The following is a 26,094-nucleotide window of genomic DNA, read 5'->3' as shown; positions in this document are numbered from 1 at the left end:
GTGTGGAGTTTGCACATTCTCCCCGTGTTTGCGTGGGTTTCCTCCGGGTGCTCCGGTTTCCTCCCACAGTCCAAAGGTGTGCAGGTTAGGTTGATTTGGCTATGATAAATTGACCCTTAGTGTTAGGGGATTAAATACGTGGGGTTACGGGGGTAGGGTGGGATATGTGTCGGTGCAGGCTCAATGGGCCGAAATGGCCTCTATTTGCACTGTAGATTCTGTGATTCTGTCTGTGATTCTGTGAGTCTCCAGCCTCTGAGGGTGCATCGTCAGCAGACCCAAGCACACCCAGCACCAGCACAGATACGCACACTTCAGTGGGTCCCACGCGAGATATAATGTTGTCACCTGGTTTCTCACAAGGCACAAGTGAGCAAGATTTGGAGACAGGAACAGCAGTGGGGACTCCTTGCCGGAGGATGCAGGATGCTCCCAGCTCTGCTCAGCTGCATGCAGACACTGAACCTTGGGGGCATCCAGAAAGAGGGCGATCCTGGAAGGGTAGCAAGAAATGCAGGAGGCTCTGGCAGGTTTTGCAGCTGCGATGTCTACAAATGTGCAGAGAATGGAGGAGTCCATCTCCAACATGCGCACCACTGTGTTGCAGGCGATGATAATGATGTGCTCTTCCATGGAAAGGATGGCCAGCTGCATGGAGCAGCTAATGCACCACTCACATGAGCACATGCTAGCTATGGAGAACAGATGGCAGAGGTTCACAGACCTCCTCTCTAGGAGGGATCTAAACATAGACCTGAGTCCTGGTCCCACTGCTGTGTAGCAAGGTGCACTCCAGCTCCTTGATCGCAGGGAAGTACGGGAGGCCAATGAGAGGGACAATGGTGAGAGGGGGCATGGAAGTGGGGGCTCCTCTCAAAGCATTAACACTTCTCCCACACTGTCCCCTCCCGCCCCCAGTCAGAGCCCCAGATGCCTCCTTGGATCTCGATGGCTGAGTCTGTCCCTGCACAGTCGCAGGAGGAGCAGATTTTGGCGGGGCCATCAGAGGCTGCATACCCCAGATGATGTCCACCGCACGTGTTTACGCAGTTGCAGCGGGGAAGAGAGCAGCCTGCCTCTACCTCTGCTGAAGCCACAGTGGTTGCACCTCGTAGAAGCACGTGGAAATGAAAAATGACACTGAAGTAGATGCAAAAGGGTAAACACATGGACGTTTAAAGAAGTGTTATTGTTAAGGTTCTGTTACTGTTATGATACATATAGAAGTATTTATTTTCACCACTTTCCGGTCATGCCCATTATTGTCTGAGTTGGAGTGAATGGTGAGACATAACGTTACCTCCAGTAATGGGGGTCTGTGTGAAAGGAATGGCTTGGTCATTGTAGGGATGCTGTTGTTGGGGGTTGCGGGGGGGGGGGACTTGGCACCAGTATGTGGCAGCCATATGGATGCAATGCAGGAAGTTAAGTGAATCTGGCCATGACAAGGCCATCCCTGGCCTCCCGGGCAGCAAAGTGCTCTGGTGCTGCTGGCATGTAGACCTCAGATTCCTCCTGCTCCTCCTCCTCATTTTCCAGCTGATGCCCCTCCTCCTCTTCCTCCTGCTCTTCAGAGGCTGTGCACTCTGCGCCTTGCTCCTCATGTAGCTCTAACCCTCGTTGCTACGCTATGTTGTGCAGGGCGCAGCAAACAACCATGATTCTGGAGACCCTAGCTGGTGTGTACTGAAAGGCTCCTCCAGATCTGTCAAGGCATCTGAAGCACATCTTCAGCATGCCTATTGTTTGCTCTATGACACATCTGGTGGACATGTGGCTTTCATTATAGTGCTCCTCAGCCTCATTGCTTGGACTCCTCTAGGATATCATGTGTCATGTCTTCAGTGGCTAGCCCTTGTCTCCAAGCAGCCAACCGGTAAGTGTGTTTGGTGGTGCGAAGAGCTGAGGGAGGGTGGACTGGCGCAGGATGAAAGAATCATGACAGCTGCCAGGGAATTTGCTGCACACATGCATGATGATCTTCTTATGGTTGCAGACCAGCTGCACATTGAGAGAGTGGAAGCCCTTATGGTTCAAAAACACTCCTGGGTGATGAGGGGGTGCCCTGATGGCCACATGTGTGCAGTAAATTATGCCCTGCATCCATGGGCAGCCAGCCAGAGCGGCAAAGCTGAATGCATGCTCGGTAACACTGGTTTCATCAGTGGCAAAGTTCACATAATTGGCTGACTGGTCAAACATGGTATCGGTCACCTGTGTGATGCATCTGTGGGCGGCTGACTGCGAGATGCCGCAAATGTCTGCTACAGATCCCTGGAAGGAGCCTGAGGTGAAGAAGTTGAGGGCGCTGGTGACTTTGACAGCCACTGGTAAGGTGTGTCCACCAGGTCCTCTGGGCTGCAGCTCCTGCTCCAGCAAGCTGCAAATGTCTGTGATGACCTGGCGCAATAGTCTGAGCCTCCTTTGGCACTGCTGCTCAGTCATGTTGAGGAAGCCCATCCTCTGCCTCGATACCCTGTGTTGGGGGCATCGCCTCCGGTATGGTGCAGCCCTGCACTGATGCCCTCTGTCCTGTGGAGCATCAGAGCATTGAGGAGAAGGTTGGTGGTGTTGTTGCTGCTGCTAGTGTGCCTGCTGCTGCTGGTGTTAGGGTTCATCCTGGTCCGAATCTGAGGACTAAGGTGAGGCAGTATAGGCGGCACCCATGCTGATGTAATAGATGGCAGGTCAAGTAGAGATCAGAGGAGCAATTTGTTAATGTTGTGATAGTTACTAGCAATTTGGAGTGGCTTCCGAGGTTGCAAAAAGGACTTGCAAACTCTAGACACCTAAATCTGTTCTCAAAATGGAGTCAACAAGAGCCTTGCCCATAGGCAAGTAATGAGGTGTCATGTGGGAGTATTTTTTGGGATTTCCATGCTCTGCATTAATGACCTCGCACAATGGCCACTGAGCTTCCGCCGCAGGTTGACAGACGAGGTTCCTGAGCTGCGTGATTCCCGTGGTCATCCAATGAAATTCAAAAGATCTGGTTAAAATCCCTGTTAAGGGTCTCACAAGGATTTAATTAGATTAATTAGGTCGCTCGCCTCTGTTGTTCGGGTCGTGTGGTGCGCTGGCAAACATGCCTGGGTTAAAGGCGCGAGGAGGCGGGATGACAGCGCCTTCCCGACGCACTCCCATTTTCTGCAAATTTTCTGCACCTCCAAACCTGCACGCATGGCACAGGGAAAATTCCAGCCAGAGTGACTGAGTACATGGACAAGTGTCAGTTGAGTCAGCAAGGATTTGTGAAGGGCAGTACATGTCTGACGAAGCCAGTTGAATTTTCTGAGATCACTGGCATGGTGGTTCGGGGAGTGTCTATAAATGTTGTCTATATGAACTTCCAGAAGGCATTTGATGATTTCACACAAGAGAGTATTAACAAAAATGAGAGAGCACAGAATTGGAGGCAACCTTGTAATATAGGTTAGTAATTGGTTGGGAGATAGGAGATAGAGCATAGGGATGAAGGGAATATATTCTAATTGGCAAGACGTGGCAAGTAGTGTTCCCCAGAGATCTGTACTGGGGCCTCAGCTTTTCACCATGTATCAATAACTTGGATGGAATTCTAAACCTGCTCCTGCAAAGCCCTCAATGTGGGTAGGGGTGATGGAAGGATCAAAATTTCCAAGTGGTTGTACACTCCACAGATAGACATAACAAATCAAAGCTGTCTAGGCTGAATGAAAATGAAAATCGCTCCAAGAAGTCGCAGGTGTGTTGCGAGTGTAAAATGAGGAGATTCTGGGTGGCAGTGTCGGTGACTCTCATACCACATGTCAATTAAATGGCTGGGGGCTTAATGGATGAATCGTGGGATGGACCAAAAAGTGTGAAATTGATTTTGGGGTGGAAAATTGGCAGAAACTGGTTCCACCCCAATTTGCTGGCTATAAAAAGCACTTACCCTGACATTACAATAAAGACATGCTGAAAATGGCGTGACATTTTGATGCCATTTTATTTTATGAATCATTACATTTACATTAGTCATCAGAATTCCACTACGTTTCCAAGAAATTTGAGTGTACAAACGGCAAGGATTGCACTTTTTATTAACTTTAGCTGCAGTTGTATCTGGATCATGACCTTCAGACTTCCAGCTCTGTTCCTGCTCTGTCTCCTCCATGGTGCTTTCTCTTCATTTATTCTCTGTCCTTCTCACAGTTCAGTCTTCAGTCCACTCAGTACATCAATTTGCAGATGATGATGGCTCAGGCAGATTAGCAGGCTAAATGGTGATTCGCTGGCGCTGTTAAATGTAGCCAGAAATCTGTTCATTATATTGATCACTTTCATGAATAAGATATGCTCATACACCTCTTAGCAACAGGAGAATTTCTACTAAGTATTTTGGATGGCAGAATCTGCAATGACACATATTTCTCATTGTGATTAGGCATGCTGGAAAATTCAGTGTAAAGATCATGTAAGGTTGTGGCACTTCAATGCCATCCTTCCTCATTCTGCATCATCTGTTGGAAAGAAAGAAAGCTCATTAATAAAAAGTAAAGTAATACTTCTTATTTCAGATTATAAAATATATTCATAAAAACTTACATACGTCTGTATAATTGTGAGAAAATGAAAACATCAGCATTCAAGTAACTTTTATATTAGCATTAGTTTGCATTCGTAAAATCACATGTTGAAAAACTTTCCTTTAATTATTCTTTCTGGTTATTAAATCATGAACAAGACACTATCTATTAGTTAGGAAGTGGATCAGTCTGCAATGTTAGAGCTCCAAATACTGTTATTTTACAGGTGGTTATCAAGTTATTGAAGATTTTAGCTTAATGACAAAACTGTGCTTTGAAAAATAAAACATGGACACTGAAAATCAGTTCCTTGTCGCTCCCCCGCTCCCTGACCCCTGCCTCCCCACCCCCGAGCCTGGTAAGATAAGTTGGCACATTTGAAGGAGCACCTTTGATGACCCAATGCAACATCCAATGCAGTACAAACTAATATAGACCAGATGGTCCCATGTAGTGGTTTGAATTAAATCAGCTGTTCTCAGCCAGAGCAGCAACTGGGGACATTACAATTAGACTCAGTGCCTTTCATCTGAGGAAGGCAAAAATCAATCAAAATTCCATCTGCTGATTGCTAGTCACTACTTCAGTTGGAATATCCTCTCCATCACCAAGACCAACTATTTCCACCTTCATAATATCGCCTGTCTCTGTCCCTGCCTCAGCCCATCTGCTGCTGAAACCCTCATCCATGTTTTTGTTACCTCCAAACTCGACTATTCCAGTGCTCTCCTGGCCGGGCTCCCATTTTCCATCCTCCATAAACATGAGCTCATCAAATCCCGCTGCCCATATCCTAACTAGCACCAAATCCTGTTTACCCAACACCCCCCGGTGCTCGCAGACCTACATTAGCTCCTGGTCCACCAATGCCTCAAAGTTAAAATTCTCATCCTTGTGTTAAAATCCCTCCATGGCCTCAGCCCTCCCTATCTCTGCAATCTCCTCCAGCCCACAACCCTCCGAGAACTCTGCGTTCCTCCAATTCTAGCCTCTTGTGCATCTCCAATTTTCATCGCTCCATCATGGAGCTGCCTAGGCCCTAAGCTCTGGAATTCCCTCCCTAAACCTCATCGCCTCTCAACCACTCTCTCCTCCTTTAAGACACTCCTTAAAACCAACCTCTTTGCTTTTGGTCATCTGGCTAATGTCTCCTCCTTTAGATCGGTGTCAATTTTTGTCTGATTACGCTCCTGTGAAGTGCCTTTGAAGGGATAATTACTAGTCCTAGCCCTACCCCAGATCAGGCGTATTCCCCAGTTCACCTTCAACTAAAGCTGGAGATAGCCGAATTCTATAAGACGCTTAATTGGGTCTAAAGGTCCAGGCTATCTCTCCCTAAAGGAAAGGAACGACTTCAAAATGTTACCATACTCCAGATAACACTTTTAATAAGTTTAACTAGACTGTAACCTTCCGGATATTATGAGGGTCCAGAATACTCCCCCAGAATTCTGTAACTCCTCACCAAAGAGCATACAGAGATTGAGTTTGCGAGTTTGATACAGAAGTACTCTGTGAGACAATTCTAAAAATATATAGATTTATTAAAGAACCGACATGTAGTTAACAGCTGGTGATTTCAGTCGCAACATTAACAGTTCAAAATACAAATAGCTTACATTTCTTATTCTCAGAGATCCTTATTCTCAAATCTTAACTTCATTACATTTTTACATTTCTAAGTCTTATTTCTAATCCAGGATATCCACCAAAATCAAATAAAAGCACCTTTTGATCTCCGAGACTCAAAGAGTTAAAAACTTACAGAGCCTGCCTCTGAAGTTGAGAATCGCTTGCCCCTTCCAGTGACTTCTGACTTTCTATCTGAAAGTTTCATATTTTGTACCCTTTCTCAGTGGTATATCCTTTGAAGTTTTCTGCTGATGTAAGCTAATTATCTCTAGTCATTCTTTCTGTTGACTTCTTTCTAATCTTACTGTCAGTTCAGCTGTTAACTTGCAGAATCCTGTCTCTACCTTTAGGTGTTCAAATTTTATCATAAAAAATGGTTATGACTGATGTATCTATCTGATGCCATTCAAGGTCTTCCATTCAATTTTTAAATCACCTTAGCTGTTTGCAAGCAGATGTCGTGACTCCAAACTGTTCCATTTTCAACACAAACACTATGTGATTGCTTGGTGCATCTATTGAAGTCATGTTTACAAAGTCTTCTGTTTGTACCTTTTACAATATGTAAATCAAAAACACTTCAACTAGGGTGTTCTATGCATTTCTTAGCTACTTCAATGGTTATATCACAGACGTCATGTCTGCTTGTTTCAAGTTTAACATAAAACTATTTTACGGCAGGTATTTCTTTTACTTGATGTCATTTTTTTCAAAGGCACATTTTTTTAAATTTATGTGATGCTTTCTGAAGCGTTGGTTTATAACACTTAACTTGGGCATTGCTATTGTGTTTCTTCCAATGTTCAGACATAGAGGAACCTCCAACCTGCTGTTTCAACAGGGCTATTGTCTTAGTATTAACAATCAATTCCCATTTCAAAAGCTTGTATGGTGTTTACAGCTTTGTGTCAACAACCCTTCATCTTATCTCCGAAGCCTGTAGTCTGTTTACAGCCTGTGTCTTTGAGGCTTTTAGATTTTTAAACCCAGTTTATCATGTTTTAATAAAGTCAGTATTCTGTTCATAGGATGGTGTATTTTTCTGAAATATGGCTATTCCTTTACACCTTGGGAGGTTTTACTACATTAAAAGCACAATATTGCACGTTGTTGTTGTTCAGAAGTGAATGTGTGTTGGCATTGGGAGAAGACAGGACTGAGCTCAGCTATGATCACCTTCATTTTCATATAGCCTGATCATGCTTACTGTCTAGACTCTTAAGAGTGGTCACTTGAACAAGGTATAGAGGGTGGTGCAATTTTACACAGGGAGGGGGGGGAAAGAGTAAGATGGGGGGTGGGGAGCTTTGATGTAGCATTGGAGAAGGAAAACAGAATCTAGGAAAGCTCTTATGTAACAACAGTTCTGCCATTTCCTTTATCAGTATTGATTGATATTATACCTTGAGGTTCTCCAGTAAAAAAGTGCCAAAAGCACGATGAAGCCCAGAGATAAAAAAACACCAACAGTTGCTCTGGTTTTTTGTTTTGGGAACTGATAGATCTTTTCATTTTTAGGACACTCAAATCCTGAAATGACAAATATATAACTGAGATGTTTCATTACAATTTACATCATGCACTACCAAAACATTTTTTGTGTAGAAGGCAGCATATATTAATTCATAAGATCACAGTGCCATGGGCCAAGTGAATTACAATCTTTACAATCTATATTAACGATTTGGAGGAGGGGACCGAGTGCAACGTATCCAAGTTTGCCTACGATACAAAGATGGGAGGGAAAGCAGTGAGTGAGGAGGACATAAAAAACCTGCAAAAGGACATAGACAGGCTAAGTGAGTGGGCAGAAATTTGGCAGATGGAATATAATGTTGGAAAGTGTGAGGTTATGCACTTTGGCAGAAAAAATCAAAGAGCAAGTTATTATCTAAATGGAAAGAAACTGCAAAGTGCTACAGTACAAAGGGATCTGGGGGTCCTGGTGCATGAAACACAGAAGGTTAGTATGCAGGTACAGCAGGTGATCAGGAAGGCCAATGGAATCTTGGCTTTTATTGCAAGGGGGATGGAGTATAAAAGCAGGGAAGTCTTGCTTCAGTTATACAGGGTACTGGTGAGGCCACACCTGGAATACTGCGTACAGTTTTGGTTTCCATATATAAGAAAAGATATACTTGCTCTCGAGGCAGTTCAGAGAAGGTTCACTCGGTTGATTCCGGAAATGAGGGGGTTGACTTATGAGGAAAGGTTGAGTAGGTTGGGCCTCTACTCATTGGAATTCAGAAGAATGAGAGGCGATCTTATTGAAACATATAAGATTGTGAGGGGGCTTGATCGGGTGGATGCGGTGAGGATGTTTCCACTGATGGGTGAGACTAGAACTAGGGGGCATAATCTTAGAATAAGGGGCTGCCGTTTCAAAACTGAGATGAGGAGAAACTTCTTCACTCAGAGGGTAGTAAATCTATGGAATTTGCTACCTCAGAGAGCTGTGGAAGCAGCGACATTAAATAAATTTAAAACGGAGATAGACAGTTTCCTAGCTGATAAGGGAATTAGGGGTTACGGGGAGCGGGCAGGGAAGTGGATGTGAGTCTAGGTTCAGATCAGCCATGATCCTATTGAATGGCGGAGCAGGCCCGAGGGGCCATATGGCCTACTCCTGCTCCTACTTATGTTCTTATGTTCTTAATTGAGTACTAGCCTCAGCTAACTTTGAACAGGGACTTCCTTCAGATGATTAGTTGTTGCTCTTGGCCAAGTTGCCAGATGTGGCACTTAAAGGATATGAGGTCCTTAGACATAGGAAACGGGAAAAAATTGACAGGGATTCAACTCTGGATTGGATTTCAACGACGTGACTGGTCAGTTGGCAACAGGACATACCCAGTGGATGCTGGGACTTGTTGCATGGAGTGTAATGAGGAGCATAAATGATACAAACTTTTAACAATTTAAATATTTCAAATTTAGAAATTTAGAAAAAATACTTGCAATCGAAATAATTCTATGCATGTCCATAGCTTAATAAGCAAAGAAAAATGTAATTATACAATTGAAGCATAAATAGGTTGACAGTTCATATTAGGCTTTGTTTGGGAACAAAGCATAGCTAAGTGGCATAGTAGATGCTGGGTTCACTATTGCCATTAGATTGCAAATATAACTTTAAAAATGAGTAAGTATCTTCTTGTAATTTGAATGGCACATGGGAACCACATGATCATCAGTATTTTTGATCAAGTGATTACTTTAAACTGATCCCCACTCAGCAGCTGTGAGTTTCCTGACTTTTCTCCCAACCCAATCAGGGACTCCACTCTTACCCAGCCCTAGGCTGGGACCCTAATCTTTGTCCTCCCTTGACATCTCCAGCCTTCAGCTTCCACCCAGAGCTGCCTTCCCTATGCCTGACCACACCAGACCAATAGCCATTGGACCTCTCATTTTCCTGGCCTTACCGCCGAGTTTCTCAAGCTCAGTGCTGGACGTCCCATTTTCCAGCTACCAGGGAGATGAGGGCCGTGATTTCCCCTACCTCGGCGGGTCCGGTGCGGGTGAAGTCATGGCGGATTACGACCCCGCTGCTGGCTCCAGCCCGCTCTATAGAATGATCTTACGCTTATTGGGCTTGTTAAGCCCGCCCAGCAAGTTTCCCAGCCAAATGAAGGAAGTGGGTCTGATGACATAATTTAATGACACATCACCAGCCGTTTTCCTTAAAGGGACCATGCACAAACTGATTTTGCCATTTGTCCTGTCAGTGTTCTACAGCATTGAGGTACTACAAACACTGACAAGCACCGCACAAAAGTGCATGGCTGCACCCAGGCTCTCCCATGACTCCCTCCATATGCTTATGCTTATGGAGGGAGTCAGAGCATGCAGGGAGGTCCTCTTCCCTTCCAATGGGCGAAGAGACCTCCCCAGGAGATCAACACAGTCTGGTTGCACATTGCACAGGAGGACACAAGCAGAGATGTCATCAGGAGGACCAGGCTGCAGTGGCACAAACCTTTCAATGATCTCAGTAGATCATGAAACGTTACTGCAAATTCACACTCAACCTCATCCTGCTATGCCACTCATCACATCCCCATCACTCTGTCTTCCCTACCCTACTCCTGCACATCCTTATTCACATCAACTTACCTTGCACCTCCACCCATCCCTCTCTATCTACATTATTACTTCCCTATCTCACTAGCCACCCCTCACACTCACCCTCATCCTAGTCCAATCATACCAACTAACAACACACACGGGTAGGCACTTGGGTGTTTTATGCAATGTTCATGTAAAGTTTCTGTTAAACTGGTGTCAAACATTGAAACCTTTAGTTTCAACACTTTGTGTTCTTGGACAGATTTGTGTGCACCTTTGGAAGTGGCTTAGTGAGTTGCAGTGAATGGTGAAACAGAACGGTACCCCCCGCAATGGTGCTGAGTGTGAAAGAAATGGCTTGTGCATTGTAGGGATGCCTTATGGTGTTGGTGTGGGGTGACGCCAACCTGGCACATCATGTGGCAGCCAGGGTGTACAGCATCAAGTGAAGCAAATCTGGCCATGGTGAGGCCAACCCTGGCCTCAGGTTGGGTGCAGATGCCCTGTGTCCTGTGCAGCATCAGTTGATTGCGGAGAAGGTTGGTGTTGTTGGCGCTGCTGGTGTGCCTGGTGCTGCTGGTGTTGGGGCTGATCGTGGTGGGATTCTGAGAACCAAGGTGAGATAGCTTCAAGGGCACTGATGCTGATCGAATAGATGGCAGGTGAACTTGAGATGACAGAAGCAATCTGTCAATGGTGAGAGAGGCTGTTCCAATGAGGTGACACTGGATAGAACGTTTGCTCCAAACACTTGCAACCTGTATAAAGCTCAATCTGTCTTCCAAATGCAGTAAGCAACAGCTTCTGAGCTTGGAAAGTGATTAGCTTTGAGATAGGAGCTTTTATACCGTATTTGCCGCTGTCAAGTAATGAGCTGATCCCATGGTCATGCAACTCCCTGCTTACCTGACGTGATCCACGAGCAGTGTAGACCCAATAGGTGACCTCGTAAAATGGTACGGTGAGCTCAAAATACTTTTTAATGGGCTGTTAACAAGGTCATAATGACCTGAATTGTCTCCCCCGCTGCTGCGTGTAGGGTCTGTTCAGGAAAAAAAAAATTCCCACCCGACTCAGCACCGAACGTGCCCGCTGGCCCCCCGAAAAATTACCCCCATGGTGTTTGCCATCTGGAATGGCTCAGAAATTCAGGACAGCCAACTTGATACACCTCCCTGGTGCAAGGGTCAAGGATGTCTTGGGGAGCTGCAGGGCATTCTGAAGGGGGAGGGTGAACAGCCAGTTGTCGTGGTGCATATAGGTACTAACGATATAGGTAAAAAATGGGATGAGGTCCTAAAAGCTGAATATAGGGAGTTAGGAGGTAAATTAAAAAATAGGACCTCAAAGGTAGTAATCGCAGGATTGCTACCAGTGCCACGTGCTAGTCAGAGTAGAAATAGAAGGATATTTCAGATGAATGCGTGGCTAGAGGAATGGTGCAAGGGGGAGGGATTCAAATTCCTGGGATATTGGAACCGGTTCTGAAGGAGGTGGGACCAGTACAAACTGGACGGTTTGCACCTGGGCGGGACCAGGACCAATGTCCTAGGGCGAGTGTTTGCTAGTGCTGTTGGGGAGGGTTTAAACTAAAATGGCAGGGGGTTGGGAACCTGTGCAGGTAGACAGAGGAAAGGGAAGCAAGGATAGAAACAAAAATTGGAAGGAGAAAAGCAAAAGTGGAAGGCAGAGAAATCAAGGGTGTAAATCAAACAGGACTACAGTAAATAATAATTCTAAAAGGACGAAGAGTGTTAAAAAAAACAAGCCTGAAGGTTTTGTGTCTTAATGCGAGGAGCATTCGTAATAAGGTGGATGAATTAGCTGCGCAAATAGATGTAAACGGATATGATATAATTGGGATTACGGAGACATGGCTCCAGGGTGACCATTGCTGGGAATTCAACATCCAGGGGTATGCGATATTCAGGAAGGACAGGCAAAAAGGAAAAGGAGGTGGGGTAACATTGTTGGTTAAAGAGGAGATTAACACAATAGTAAGGAAGGATATTAGCTCTGATGATGTGGAATCTGCATGGGTAGAGCTGAGAAATACCAAGGGCAGAAAATGTTAGTGGAAGTTGTATACAGACCCCTAAACAGTAATGCTGACGTTGGGGATGGCATTAAATGAGAAATTAGAGACGCGTGCAATAAGGGCACAGCAGTTATCATGGGTACCTTTAATCTACATATAGATTGGGTTAACCAAATTAGTAACAATACTGTGGAGGAGGAATTCCTAGAGTGTATATGGGATGGTTTCCTGAACCAATATGTCGAGGAACCAACTAGAGATCAGGCCATCTTAGACTGGGTATTATGTAATGAGAAAGGATTAATTAGCACTCTTGTTGTGTGAGGCCCCTTGGGGAGGAGCCATCATAATATGATAGAATTCTTCATTAAGATGGAGATTGATGTAGTTGACTCAGAGACTAGGGTCCTGAATTTAAATAAAGGAAACTACGATGGTATGAGGCGTGAGTTGGCTAGGATGGATTGGGGAATGTTACTTAAAGGGTTGACGGTGGATAGGCAAGGCCAAACATTTAAAGATCGCATGGATGAACTACAGAATTTGTTCATCTCTGTTTGGCATAAAAATAATACAAAAAAGGTGACTCAACCATGGCTAACAAGGGAAATTAGGGATATGATCGAAGGAGAGGACATATAATTTGGCCAGAAAAAGCAGCAAACCTGAGGATTGGGAGCAGTTTAGGATTCAGCAAAGGAGGACAAAGGGATTAATAAGAGGGGGAAAATAGTGTATGAGAGTAAATTTGCAGGGAACATTAAAACTGACTGTAAAAGCTTCTATAGATATGTGAAATGAAAAAGATTGGTGAAGTCAAGTGTAGGTCCCTTGCAGTCAGAATCAGGGGAATTTATAATGGGGAACAAAGAAATGGGTGACCAATTAAATACATACTTTGGTTCTGTCTTCACAAACGAGGACACAAATAACCTCCCAGAGATGTCGGGGAATATACGGTCTAATGAGAGGGAGGAACTGAATTAAATCAGTATTAGTAGGGAAATGGTGTTAGGGAAATTGACGGGATTGAAGGCCGATAAATCCTCAGGGCCTGATAATCTACATCCTAGAGCACTTAAGGAAGTGGCCCCAGAAATAATAGAAGCATTGCTGGTCATCTTCCAAAATTCTATAGATTCTGGAACAGTTCCCTTGAATTGGAGGGTAGCTAATGTAACCCCACCATTTAAAAAAGGTGGTAGAGAGAAAATGGGGAATTATAGACCGGTAAGCCTGACATTGGTAGTGGGGAAGATGCTAGAGTCCATTATAAAAGATGTAATAGCAGAGCACTTGGAAAAAAGTGACCAGATCGGACAAAGTCAACATGGATTTACAAAAGGTAAATCATGCTTGACTAATCTACTGGAATTTTTTGAGGATGTAACTGATCAGATAGATAAGGGAGAACCAGTGGATGTGGTGTATTTGGACTTTCAGAAGGCTTTCGATAAGGACCCGCTTAAGAGATTAGCGTGCAAAGTTAAAGCACATGGGATTGGGGGTAAGGTACTGGCTTGGATAGAGAACTGGTTGGCAGACAGGAAGCAAAGAATTGGAATAAATGGGTCTTTTTCCGAGTGGCAGTCAGTGACTAGTGGGGTATCGCAGGCATCAGTGCTAGGACCCCAGCTATTCACAATATATATTAATGATCTAGACGAATGAACTAGATGTAATATCTTCAAGTTTGCAGACAACACAAAGCTGGGTGGGCGTGTGTGCTGTGAGGAGGATGCAGAGAAACTCCAGTTTGATTTGGACAGGTTGGGTGATTGGGCAGATGCATGGCAGATGCTGTATAATGTGGATAAATGCGAGGTTATCCACTTTGGTGGCAAAAACCTGAAGGCAGATTATTATCTGAACGGCAATAGATTGGGAAAAGTGGAACAGCAACGAGACCTGGGTGTCCTTGTGTACCAGTCGCTGAAGGTAAGCATGCAGGTGCAGCAGGCGTTTAAGAAGGCAAATGGTATGTTGGCCTTCATAGCGAGAGGATTCAAGTACAGGAGCAAAGATGTCTTGCTGCAGTTGTACAGGGCCTTGGTGAGACTACACCTTGAGTATTGTGTGCAGTTTTGTTCGCCTTATCTGAGGAAAGATGTTCTTGCCATGGAGGGAGTGCAGCGAAGATTCACCAGACTGATACCTGGGATGGCAGGAATGATGTATGAAGAGAGATTGGGTCGATTAGGCTTATATTCGCTAGAGTTTAGAAGAATGAGAGGGGATCTCATTGAAACTTATAACATTCTAACAGGACTAGACAGACTAGATGCAGGAAGAATGTTCCCAATGGCGGGGGAGTCCAGAACCAGGGGTCACAGTCTAAGGATAAGGGGTAAGCCATTTAGGACTGAGATGAGGAGGAATTTCTTCACCCAGAGAGTGGCGAACCTGTGGAATTCTCTACCACAGAAGGCAGTTGAGGCCAATTCATTAAATATATTCAAGAAGGAGTTAGATATATTTCTTAAGGCTAAAGAGATCAAGGGATATGGGGAGAAAGCAGGGACAGGGTACTGAATTTGGATGATCAGCCATGATCTCATTAAATGGCAGAACAGGCTCGAGGGGCCGAATGGCCTTCTCCTGCTCCTATCTTCTATGTTTCTAATGTTTCTAACAGCCCTAGTCAGAGCTTTAGAAATACAGAACGATGCTGGGGATGGCTGGCAATATCAAAACAACTTGCGTTTCAATCAGAAGTAAATAAAACCAAAACTTACTTGCATATATACATCCATTTTCAGTGCATATGGAGCAATTATAGTTTACGGAACACCAATCTCCAACTACTGAAATATAAGAAGTGATGTTGTACAACTTATCTTCTGTAAGTCTTATTGTACGATTAGCAGCCAGCTCAGTTCCATTTTCAATCTGCCAGTCAAGTTTTGCCCGCGGATATCCAAGTGTAGTACAAGCAAGACCTTTTTCACCACCTTGGTCCTTTTTGGTTATTTGTGGTCCAGTATATGGAGCTGAAAAGCATGCTTTAAAAGTTTAATCTTGCGACCCTAAGTCAAGTGATGTACAGCTGCATCAAACAAGACTAACGCCAATCTTTACAGTCGCATCACAAACACTACTTTCCCAATATTTTTATACAGACTGCAATGGCCTGCATCCAGATTACTCACTGTAACTGAAGTTTTATTATTTCTCCAAATGAACCAAAAGAGCATGGCAAACTAAAAACAGTACTAAGCAATTTTAGATAATTTATTTCAATTCCTTTTCCTCTTCTCTTCTCTACTAAAAGCAGTGATTAATGCTGGAGCAGGGTGATATGTGTGCCAGCAGCTCTCCATTACCGCAGCCAGGGTGGCCGTTCTTCATGTTTGAATCCAGAAAGTAAGTGGTGGCAGAAGCTTCAACCACAGGGGCCTTAAAGGCAAGCTCAATCTTGTCCTCATCCAAGCACACTTCCAGAAGGGATCATTTGACAGCAATCAGGAATAGGAACTCTGGCCGTTTGTACCCTGGGGACATTACAGCCAATTCCAGAAGCACATGGTTACCTATGATACATCATCACAGGTACTTAACCTCCCCCATATGTCCCAGTGCGCTTAGGAACTTAGGACTGTACTGGACCAGAAAGGACCATTATTATAAGCTGTTCCTTTACTGATGTGATTATATTACAAGCACTTTAGTTTTCATCTTCAATATCTGATCTGAAACATTGCTATCTCTTCTATTCTTCTGTTGACAGAAAATAGATTTTCTTTGCGTACCTTTAACCAGAAGCTCCACATCTTCTGTGTGGTAGCCACCTGGCCCACAGTCTACAAAAATCTGATATATCCCTTGGTCTGAAATTTTCATCTTCTCAATTATCAATGATGCATTTTCAAAATCTGTATGGCACTTTCTTTGTTTCTGAGCATTTGTTTTGCTATCTGATGTACACGGGATTTGGGTACAGTTAGTAGAAGTCACTGGAATGTAACACCAGGTAATATTACATTTCTTCTTGCTTTGTGTCTTGTACTCACAGGACAAGACAGTGCGGTGATTATATATTCCTGTGACTGGATTCTTGCACTGCAGTGATACAAATTGGTCTGAAACAAATATGACTATTTGTTAACACTTGCACTTCATGGTAAAGAAACACGTAACAGAAATTCTGTATAAAGCAGAAACCATGTAATACTCACTGTTTGCTATAATGGTCGGGCAGAAGTAAAACACAATAAAACAAAGAGTTTTTGGAAAATAATGAGTGGCCATCCTTTTTTTGGGGACTTTTAAAAACCTGTTTAAAACATTAGAATAATACACAAAACATTACTGGAGAATAATTCGTTTTGGAGACAGTTTGTTTTTGACCCTGCATGTACTCAAATGCTATATTTACTGAGCTGGCAAACATGACCTCAGTTTAACAGCTCACCTGGGAGAAAAGCCGGGAAACTCAGAACTCTCAACAATGGATCAATGTGTCTGCCTAGATCTGATACCTGAGCCTGTAGTAGGTCTTGAACCAATATCCTGCACAGAGCGGGACTAAATGGAGTGGACTTGAACAGAGTGCTTTGTTTGGGAATTTGGAAAGAGTGGGAATTTCTGGTAATATTGGGTAAGTAGAAGCTGTAAAAAGTGAAATTTAGTTTAATATTTTGATTTTAACCTAGAACTTTAAAAATTTAAAAACTGTAGTTAACAGAAGCTAACTGCAAGTGGCAGTTAACTATCAGTCAGGTGTAAGTGCTTGTCTTGAATAGGCGCTAATCACCAGGAGCAGGGGAGCGGAGTCATCAATTGTAAATTGGGTGAGGCTCCTAGGGGGAGAAATTGGGTAAGTAGCGCCACTTGTTAGCGCCTAAAGAGGCAGGCAGTGGCTGTAGCGCCACTGGCTGCACCTCCCGCGATATTCAGGAGGGGCGCTAATGGTGGCGTTAGCCTGTTGCGCTGCGCCGCCACCGATGACGTCATCGGTGTGCGCAGCGCCCCATTCGTGCCCTGTTTGCGATATTTGGTAGCGAACGGCGCAGTTGCGCCGTTCGCTACCCGCGCCCGGTTCACGGGGCCTTACTGTGCCGGCAGCGGCGCAAGTTAAGGTGGAGGTGCGGGGCGGCTGCTTTTTCGGCGGCCGCCTGCCAGCACCTCCATCCCCGGCCTCCTAACCACCCCCCCCCGCCCCGCGCGGCATTGCCGGCTGTTTCCCGAGAGCCCGGCACTTCTCCTTGGTGCCGGGCTCATTTGCCGGCACTCGCGAGCGGGGCTCGCGCTGTTGCAGGCACCTCCCCCTTAACAGAAGGAGGAAGGCCTGCAGTACCGCAGCGTGCCGTGCCGCAGCGTGTGGCGCTGCGGCACGTTGCGCTGCGATAATCAGTTTCAGCGGCCTAAGAGGGACGCGGAGCGCCTCGAGCCTCGCCCCGTGTCCCTCGAGGGGCACTGAAACTGAATTTCTGGCGATCGGTATTACTCCGATCGCTGCGCTAAATCCTGCGCTCAGGCGACTTTTGCGCCACTTTGGCGCCCCAACCCAATTTCTAGGCCCTAGTGTATAAAAATAAACATTTCTGCAGAGCACAGAGCGGTCTGCACAAAGCGGGATTAAATGGAGTGGACTTGAACACAATGCTTTGTTTGGGAATTTGGAGAAGAGGGGGAAGGAGTTGTTGCTTTTTGCCTACACTACTTGTAGTGCTTTGTGTTACAGGTAGATACTGAATTTCAGCACCTTTAATTTAATCTAGATCAAGTAAGTAGTCAGGAAACTACACTGTAAACTCAGTTATCTAATAACAAATGTAATTAAATAAAACAAGGTCATATAGGCATGGCAGAGCAGGTGGTGTGCCACAACTGCAGCATGTGGGAGTTTATGGAGAGCATTGTGATCCCGGACAACCACGTTTGCAGTGTCTGCATCTTGAGGAACTTCAGCTCAGAGTTTTTGAGCAGGAGTCTGAGGTGCAGACATTGCAGGGCATCAGAGATGAGGAGAGTTACCTAGACACTTTGATCCAGGAGGCCATTCAAGTGGGGGGAGTGAAAGGGAATGTAGTTGTGGTAGGGGACAGTATAGTCATGGGGATAGATACTGTTCTCTGCAGCCGCGGCCGAGAGTTCCGAAGGTTGTGTTGCCTGCCCGGTGCCAGGGTTAAAAACATCTCGCGGTTGGAGAAGAACTTTGAATGGAAGGGGTAGGATACAGTTGTCGTGGTCCACATAGGAACCAACGACATAGGTAGAACTAGGAATGAGGTTCTGCTGAGGGAGTTTGAGGAGCTAAGATTCAAATTTAAAAGCAGAACCTCAAAGGTAATAATCTTTGGATTGTTACCTGAGCCACGTGCAACTTGGCATAGGGACAATCAGATTAGAGGTTTAAATGCGTGGCTCAGAGTGGTGTGGGAGGAAGGGGTTTCAGTTCAAGGGGCACTGGCACCAGTACTGGGGAAAGAGGGAGCTGTTCTGTTGGGACGGGCTCCACTTAAACCGGGCTGGGACCAGCGGCCTAGCAAACCGAATAATAAGGGCAATAGACAGGGCTTTAAACTAATGAAGAGGGGGAGGGGAGGGGAGGGGGGCGACAGGAGGATTCAAGAAAGAGTAAATTTAAATGCAGTGAGAGAAATGTCAAGGCTCTAGAGCAGAGTAGAGTTTTGGGTAAAAATAAGCAGAGTGGGTCAGGAAGGGACAGAGAGAGTAACAAAGGTAATAAGGCATCAGTGACTAAGGTGACAGCAGGGAAAAAGAGAAATAAGTCAAAGCTAAAGGCACTATATCTGAATGCGCAAAGCATTTGCAACAAAATAGATGAATTAATAGCGCAGATAGAAATGAACAGGTTTGATCTAATAGCCATAACGGAGACATGGTTGCAAAGTGGCCAATGCTGGGAACTAAATATTCCAGGATACATAACTTTTAGATGGGATAGGCAAAATGGAAAAGGAGGAGGGGTAGCCTTGATAATAAAAATTGGGATAAAGACAGTCGCGAGAAAGGATCTTAGCTCCAAAAATCAAGAAGTTGAATCAGTTTGGGTGGAGCTAAGAAACAGCAAGGGGCAGAAAACATTGGTGGGAGTTGTTTATAGGCCCCCAAACAATAGTTGTAATGTAGGGCAGAGAATAAATCAGGAAATTTGAGGCACATGTAACAAGGGTAATACAGTAATCATGGGGGACTATAATCTACATATAGACTGGGCAAACCAAATTTGCAGTAATAGTGGGGAGGACGAATTCATGGAATGTATACAAGATAGTTTTCTAGATCAGTATGTTGAGGAACCAACTAGGGAACAGGTTATTTTAGATCTAGTATTGTGCAACGAGAAAGGGTTAATTAATAACCTTGTAGTAAAGGGGCATTTAGGGAAGAGTAGCCATAACATGGTAGAATTTTATACTGAGTTTGAAAGTGACTTTGTTAAACCTGAAAGCAAAATACTGCGGATGCTGGAAATCTGAAATAAAAACAGAAAATGCTGGAAATACTCAGCAGGTCAGACAGCATCTGTAGAGAGAGAAACAGAGTTAACGTTTCAGTTCGATGACCCTTCGTTAGAACTGGAAAAAGTTCTGATGAAGGGTCATCGACCTGAAATGTTAACTCGGTTTCTTTCTCTACAGATACTGTCTGACCTGCTGAGTATTTCCAGCATTTTCTGTTTTTATTTTAGTTAAATCCGAAACTAGGATCTTAAATCTAAACAAAGCAAACTACATCGGTATGAGTGGTGAGTTGGCTAAGGTAGATTGGGAAACTATATTAAAAGGTATGACAGTGGACGAGCAATGGCTAGCATTTAAAGAATTAATACATCATTTACAACAAATATACATTCCTTTCAGGCACAAAACCTCACAGGAAAAGTGGTCCAACCGTGGCTAACAAGAGAAGTTAGAGATAGTATTAGATCAAAGGAAGAGACTTATAATGCTGTCAAAAAGAGTAGTAAGCCTGAGGATGGGAGAATTTTAGAATTCAGCAAAATAGGACCGAGAAATTGATAAAGGGAAAATAGAATATGAGAGTAAACTAGCGACAGACATAAAAACAAAGCTTCTATCGGTATGTAAAAAGGAAAAGATTAGCGAAAGTAAATGTGGGTCCCTTACAGGCTGAGACAGGAGAAATTATAATGGGGAATAAGGAAATGGCAGCGAAATTAAACAAATACTTTGGGCTGGATTTTAATTCAGGGGCAGGCTGGGGTCATGTAATTCGCATTTCGTGTTATCCACCCGAATCTAAATCGATGTGGGAGATTGATGCGATTTTAACTTAATTGGCCAACTGAATTCCAACGTGTGGGAACCCTTGGCAAATGGGTTTTTCCAGTCTGAAAGTCGCCTCCGATGACGTCATCATTACTGCTGCATTTAAGGTCTGCAACAAGCCTTGCTTCTTCTGCAGACTGCCAACCTTTTGGCCTTTCATGCTACAGGGACCTGGAGGCAGAATGACCAATGAGAGACCTAGGTCTGCTCCCAGGTTTGATGACGTTGCCTTGCAGGCCTTAGTTGAGGGATCAAGAGCTCATAAAGAGGCGCTCTTCCCTTCTTCAGGGAGGAAGAAGCCTCCCCAGCAGACCAAGGCTGTGTGGATCCAGGTGGCAGAGGAGGTCAACTCATTATCAATAATCCGCAGAACCTGGATTCAGTGCAGGAAGAGATTTCATGACCTTCTGCGCACTGGAAAAGTATGAATTTCCCATCACCCTCAATCTGATTCCCATTGCCTTTCCTCACCAGCACTCAGCTTTAGCAATCTCTTCCTCCACATCCCACTTGACACTGACATCCATGCACCCTTACCCATTCCCTCTCTCTCTATGGTCACATTCACCTAACTATTCGAATATGCAGCCCTCACACCCCCTATCACTCTGATGCTATGAAAACAACTGACAACACACAGGGAGGGCCCTTGGTCTTGCCACCTCACTCCATCTTTGTCTCCTTCTAAGTATCTATGCTATGGAATCTCTACACTCACTCCTTCATTCTCACTCAACCTCCACTTGTCTCCCTCATTGCAGGAAAAGAGAGTGCACAATAAATGAGAAAGAGCGAGGACAGGAGGAGGGCCACCCTCAGTAGCCGACCTCACTCCCTTGAAGGAGGCGGTCCTGGAGATCATAGGAGTGGAGGAAGATGCACAAGTGGGGGACAGACAGACAGGTGCATCACAGCAAGCTAGTGACAGAATAGTTTTCCATCTCTCTCATTGACATTGCATGAGTCGCTGATAATGATTCTGAAGCTCTAACAGATACACTTATGATCACCTGCAATATGCAATGTGCATGTAAGCTTGGCATCACATCTCTGATTCTTTCCTTTACTCCCCCACAGGACCATCGCAAACACCCGTCCCCACTAGCCAGGAGGAAGAGCATGAGCCTCAAGACTCCTCAGAGGAAGCTGCAACCTCTGAGGGCGCAGCGTCAGCAGAATTCAGCGCACCCAGACCAGCGCAGACACTCACGCCTCGGTGGGACCTTTGGGACATAGAGTAGTGTTGTGACCTGGTGTATCACAGCTCAAAAGTGAGCATCAGCAGATTGTGGAGACAGGGACAGCAGTGGAGTGTCCTAGTCGGAGGGCACAGGACTCTGCCAGCTCGGCTCAGCTGCATGTCGACCCTCTGCCTCTGGGTCCATCCATAAGATCAGCGGTGCTGGAACTCCAGGAACAGATGCAGGAGTCTCTGGCAGGTTTTGTCTCCAGGGTCGCTGCGAGTGTGGAGCGAATGGAGGAGTCCATAGCAAACATGAGCAGAGCCTTTGTGGAGTCATTGGTGCATGAACGCATCACCATGGAAAGGATGGCAACCTCCATGGAGGTGATAAGTCACCAGAGTGCAGAAAACATGGTGAGTGTTCAGAATAGAATGACATCTTTGGAGGAGCGATGGTCATCTATTGAACAGGGAAACCAGACCATCATAGAAGTCCTTCTGAGTAGGACTGCCAGTGCAGATACGGGTCCCCATGGCCCCCCTGATGTGCAGCAAGGTTCTCTCAAGCCACTTGCAAGTGCTGAGGGGGACCTGACCCATGAGAGGGAAGTTGGTGGCAGACATCAAGGAAGTGGCAGCTCCTCTCCAAGCGCTCACACTTCCATGCCACTGCAGAGTACTCGGTCAGAGCCCCACCAGAGTCCACACCCAACTGAGATTGGCGTCTCAACCCCTGCACAGCCGCAGGAGCAGCAGACTGTTGCCGAGCCCTCACAGGTTCGCAACCCCAGAGGACGTCCGCCAAAGGTGTCGAGACAGGAGCAGCAGGAAAGTGAGCAAGGGGCCTCCACATCTGCTGAAGCCACAGGGGAAGCACCACGTAGGAGCACGCGTAAGAGAAAGATACTGCACAAATAGTCACAAGGGTAGTCACTTGGGTGAAATTTGAAGTTTTCTGTGAAAAAGCCATCAGATGAATAATGTAAATAAAAAATCTGATGGCTACTGCTGTAGTTGTGGCGTGTGTCTTTTCGCGATTGGGACTTTCACATTGAGGGCTTAGGATTACTTGCAATTGTCAGTATGGTTGTCAAATTGCTAGGAATCCGCTGGTCCTTGGCCATTGTCGATGCTCAGATAAGAAGCTGCGAGGCAAAAGTGCTTGATTGGCTAGGCTAAGCAAATCTGGCCAAGATGAGTGCATTCCTTGCATCCCGGGCAGCAATGTTCTCGTGTACTGCTGCCGCTGGTTGATGGGCCTCTGCAAGATTTTTATTTTCGCTCTCCTCCTCCTCTTCCTCATCTGACGAGGATATGTGATGAGCCATTTGGTCCTCAGGAATCTGCAAGCCACGACGCTGTGCCATGTTGTGAAGTGCACAGCAAACCATGACGATTCTGGAGACCCTGGCTGCTGAGTACTGCAGGGCTCCACCTGATCTATCCAGGCATCTGAAGCGCATCTTCAGCAAACCGATGGTTTGCTCGATTATGGCTCTGGTGGACATGTGGCTGGAGTTGTAGCTCTCCTCAGCTTCATTGGATGGGCTCCTCAACGGCGTCATTAGCCACGTCTTCAGGGGGTAGCCCTTGTCTCCAAGTAGCCATCCGTTAAGTTGGTCTGGCGGACTGAATAGCGGAGGCACACTCGACTGGCGCAGTATGAAGGAGTCATGGCAACTGCCAGGGTACTTGGCACAAACATGCAAAATTTCCTTCTTGTGGTCACACACCAGCTGAACGTTAAGGGAGTGGAAGCCCTTGCGGTTGACAAAAATACCTGGATTGCGATGGGGTGCCTTAAGGGCCACATGTGTGCAGTCAACGACACCCTGCACGCTTGGAAAGCCTGCCAGATTAGCTAATCCAACCGCACACGCCGTCACACTTGCTTGATCCTTGGTGAAATGGATGTGATTGTGCGTGATGGCAAAGAGGGCATCAGTTACCTGCATGATGCAAGTGTGTGCGGCCGCCTGGGAGATGCCACTGATGTCTGCTGCTGATCCCTGGAATGAGCCTGAGGCAAAAAAGCTGAGTGCGGTGGTGACTTTGATGGCCACTGGTACGGGTTGTCCACCTTGTCCTCTGGCCTGCAGGTCTTGTTGCAGCATTGCGCAGATGTCACCCACTACCTCTCGCGAAAGTCGGAGCCGCCTTTGGCACAGCTGCTCAGACATGTTGAGGTAGCTGACCCTGTGTCTGTAGACCCTGTTTGGGGGGTATCTCCTGCGCCGACGGGCTTCCATGCGCTGGCCCCTTCTGGCCTGTGCAGCTTCAGGTGGGTGAGCAGCAGCTTGGTGCTCCTGTTGTTGCTGTGCTGTTGGTGCTGCTGCTGTTGGTGCTGCTGCTGTTGGTGCTGCTGTTGTTCCTTGTTCTGCTGGTGCCGCGGCTGGTCTTCATGCTCATCTAATGTCCAGAAGGGAAGGAAATAAATGGCTCCCATGCTTCTGGTATATGCCTCAGTTGAGGAAGCGCTCAGTGAAGGTGGCGAGAGGGGTTTCCCAGGAGGTCAGACTGGAGGTGGGTGTCAGGCTCCAAACTTCCACAGCTGTGGTTATGCCTTCTAAAAGTTCCCCCAGACCTGAGACTACAAAGTCCTGCCACCTGCAAATGATGGCTGATCAAATCTCCTCTTTAATGTTTGAGCTGCAGCTGATAGTCAGCAATCCAATTGTGCTCCCGCCAGGTTTCACCATCGTGTTTCAGAACAGGCGTGTTTCATGTGGGAAAAGGGTTAAAATCGCAAAGGCCTTTCAAAATGGCATTATAGAGGCAATTTAGTGCTTGTTAAGAGCCTTAACGGCTTATCACGCCTCTTGGAGGCGGGACGGAGATGGAACCATTAGACACGAATTAATGAAAATTGCTTGGAGGCGGGGTTGGGCCCGCCCGCCAGTTTATTGCAATTTTAACCCACCACACGCCTCCAATCACGCCTCCACGGCCCAATGAAAATCCTGCCCTTTGTGTCTGTCTTCACAGAAGAAAACGCAAAACACTTCCTGGATATAGTGGAGAACCAAGGGTCTAATGAGAATGAGGAACTGAAAGAAATTAGTATTAGTGAAAAAGTAGTACTGGAGAAATTAATGGGACTGAAAGCCAACAAATCCCTAGACCTGATGGCCTACATCCAATGGTTTTGAAAGAGTTGGCTATACAGATAGTGGATGCATTGGTTGTAATTTTCCAAAATTCCATAGATTCTAGAATGGTTCCCGTGGATTGGAAGGTTGCAAATGTAACCCCACTATTTAAGAAAGGAGGGAGAGAGAAAATGGGGAAGTACAGACCAGTTAGCCTGACATCAGTAGTAGGGAAAATGCTAGAATTTATCATTAAGGACTTGGTAACAGGGCACTTAGAAAATAATAGGATTGGGCAGAGTCAACACGGATTTATGAAAGGGAAATAGTGTTTGACAAATCTGTAAGTTTTTTGAGGTTGTAACTAGCAGAATAGATAAGGGGGAACCAGTGGATATGGTGTATTTGGATTTTCAGGAGGCATTCGATAAGAGGTTATTAAACAAAATGAGGGCTCATGGGACTGGGGGTAATATACTAGCATGGATTGAGGATTGGTTAACGGACAGAAAACAGAGAGTAGGAATAAATGGGTCATTTTCAGGTCGGCAGGCTCTAACTAGTGGGGTACCACAAGTATCAGTGCTTGGACCTCAGCTATTCACAATCTACTTTAATGAGGGGACCAAATGTAATATATCCAAGTTTGCTGATGATCCAAAGCTGCGTAAGAATGTAAGTTGTGAGAAGGATGCAAGGAGACTTCAAGGGGATATAGACAGGCTAAGTGAGTGGGCAAGAACATGGCAAACGGAATATAATGTGGAGAAATGTGAAGATATCCACTTTGGTAGGAACAATAGAAAAGCAGAGTATTTTTTAAATGGTGAGGGATTGGGAAATGTTGGTGTTCAGAGGGACCTGGGTGTTCTTGTACACGAATCACTGAAAGTTAACATGCAGGTACAGCAAGCAATTAGGAAAGCAAATGGTATGTTGGCCTTTATTACAAGAGGATTTGAGTATAAGAGTAAAGCCATCTTACTGCAAATATATAGGGCCCTGGTGAGACCACACCTGGAGTACTGTGTACAGTTTTGGTCTCCTTACCTAAGGAAGGATATACTTGCCATAGAGGGTGTGCAATGAAGGTTCACCAGACTGGTCCCTGGGATGGGGGATTGTCCTGTGAGGACAGATTGAGTAGACTAAGCCTATATTCTCCAGAGTTTAGAAGAATGAGAGGTAATCTCATTGAAACATACAAAATTCTTACAGGGCATGACAGGGTAGATGCAGGGAGGACGTTTCCCTTGGTTGGGGAGTCTAGAACCAG

The 26,094-nt window shown here is 45.5% G+C and overlaps 1 protein-coding gene across 2 annotated transcripts in view; it reads right to left on the bottom strand.

The window, feature by feature from the left end:
• Positions 1–3,951: 3,951 nt before the first annotated feature.
• The window catches only part of LOC147102748 (CD276 antigen-like), a 56,834-nt gene continuing 34,691 nt past the window's right edge, over positions 3,952–26,094 (bottom strand). For both annotated transcript variants that reach the window (XM_085963512.1, XM_085963511.1), the window contains exons 3-7: positions 16,464–16,561; positions 16,038–16,367; positions 15,024–15,278; positions 7,586–7,712; positions 3,952–4,484 (exon numbers count right to left, since the gene is read on the bottom strand). In XM_085963512.1, coding sequence (XP_085819638.1) covers positions 4,481–4,484; positions 7,586–7,712; positions 15,024–15,278; positions 16,038–16,367; positions 16,464–16,536 — 789 coding nt within the window. In that variant the 5' untranslated portion in view covers positions 16,537–16,561 and the 3' untranslated portion in view covers positions 3,952–4,480. The remainder of the gene's footprint in view (positions 4,485–7,585; positions 7,713–15,023; positions 15,279–16,037; positions 16,368–16,463; positions 16,562–26,094) is intronic.

The sequence above is a fragment of the Somniosus microcephalus genome, chromosome 21 (genome assembly GCF_052327205.1).
Source record: "Somniosus microcephalus isolate GS21.2 chromosome 21, FLI_Smic_1.0, whole genome shotgun sequence".
Classification (NCBI taxonomy): Eukaryota; Metazoa; Chordata; class Chondrichthyes; order Squaliformes; family Somniosidae; genus Somniosus; species Somniosus microcephalus.
The sequence above is the reverse complement of the archived record's forward strand: the minus strand, read 5'-3'. Positions and strand labels throughout refer to the sequence as shown.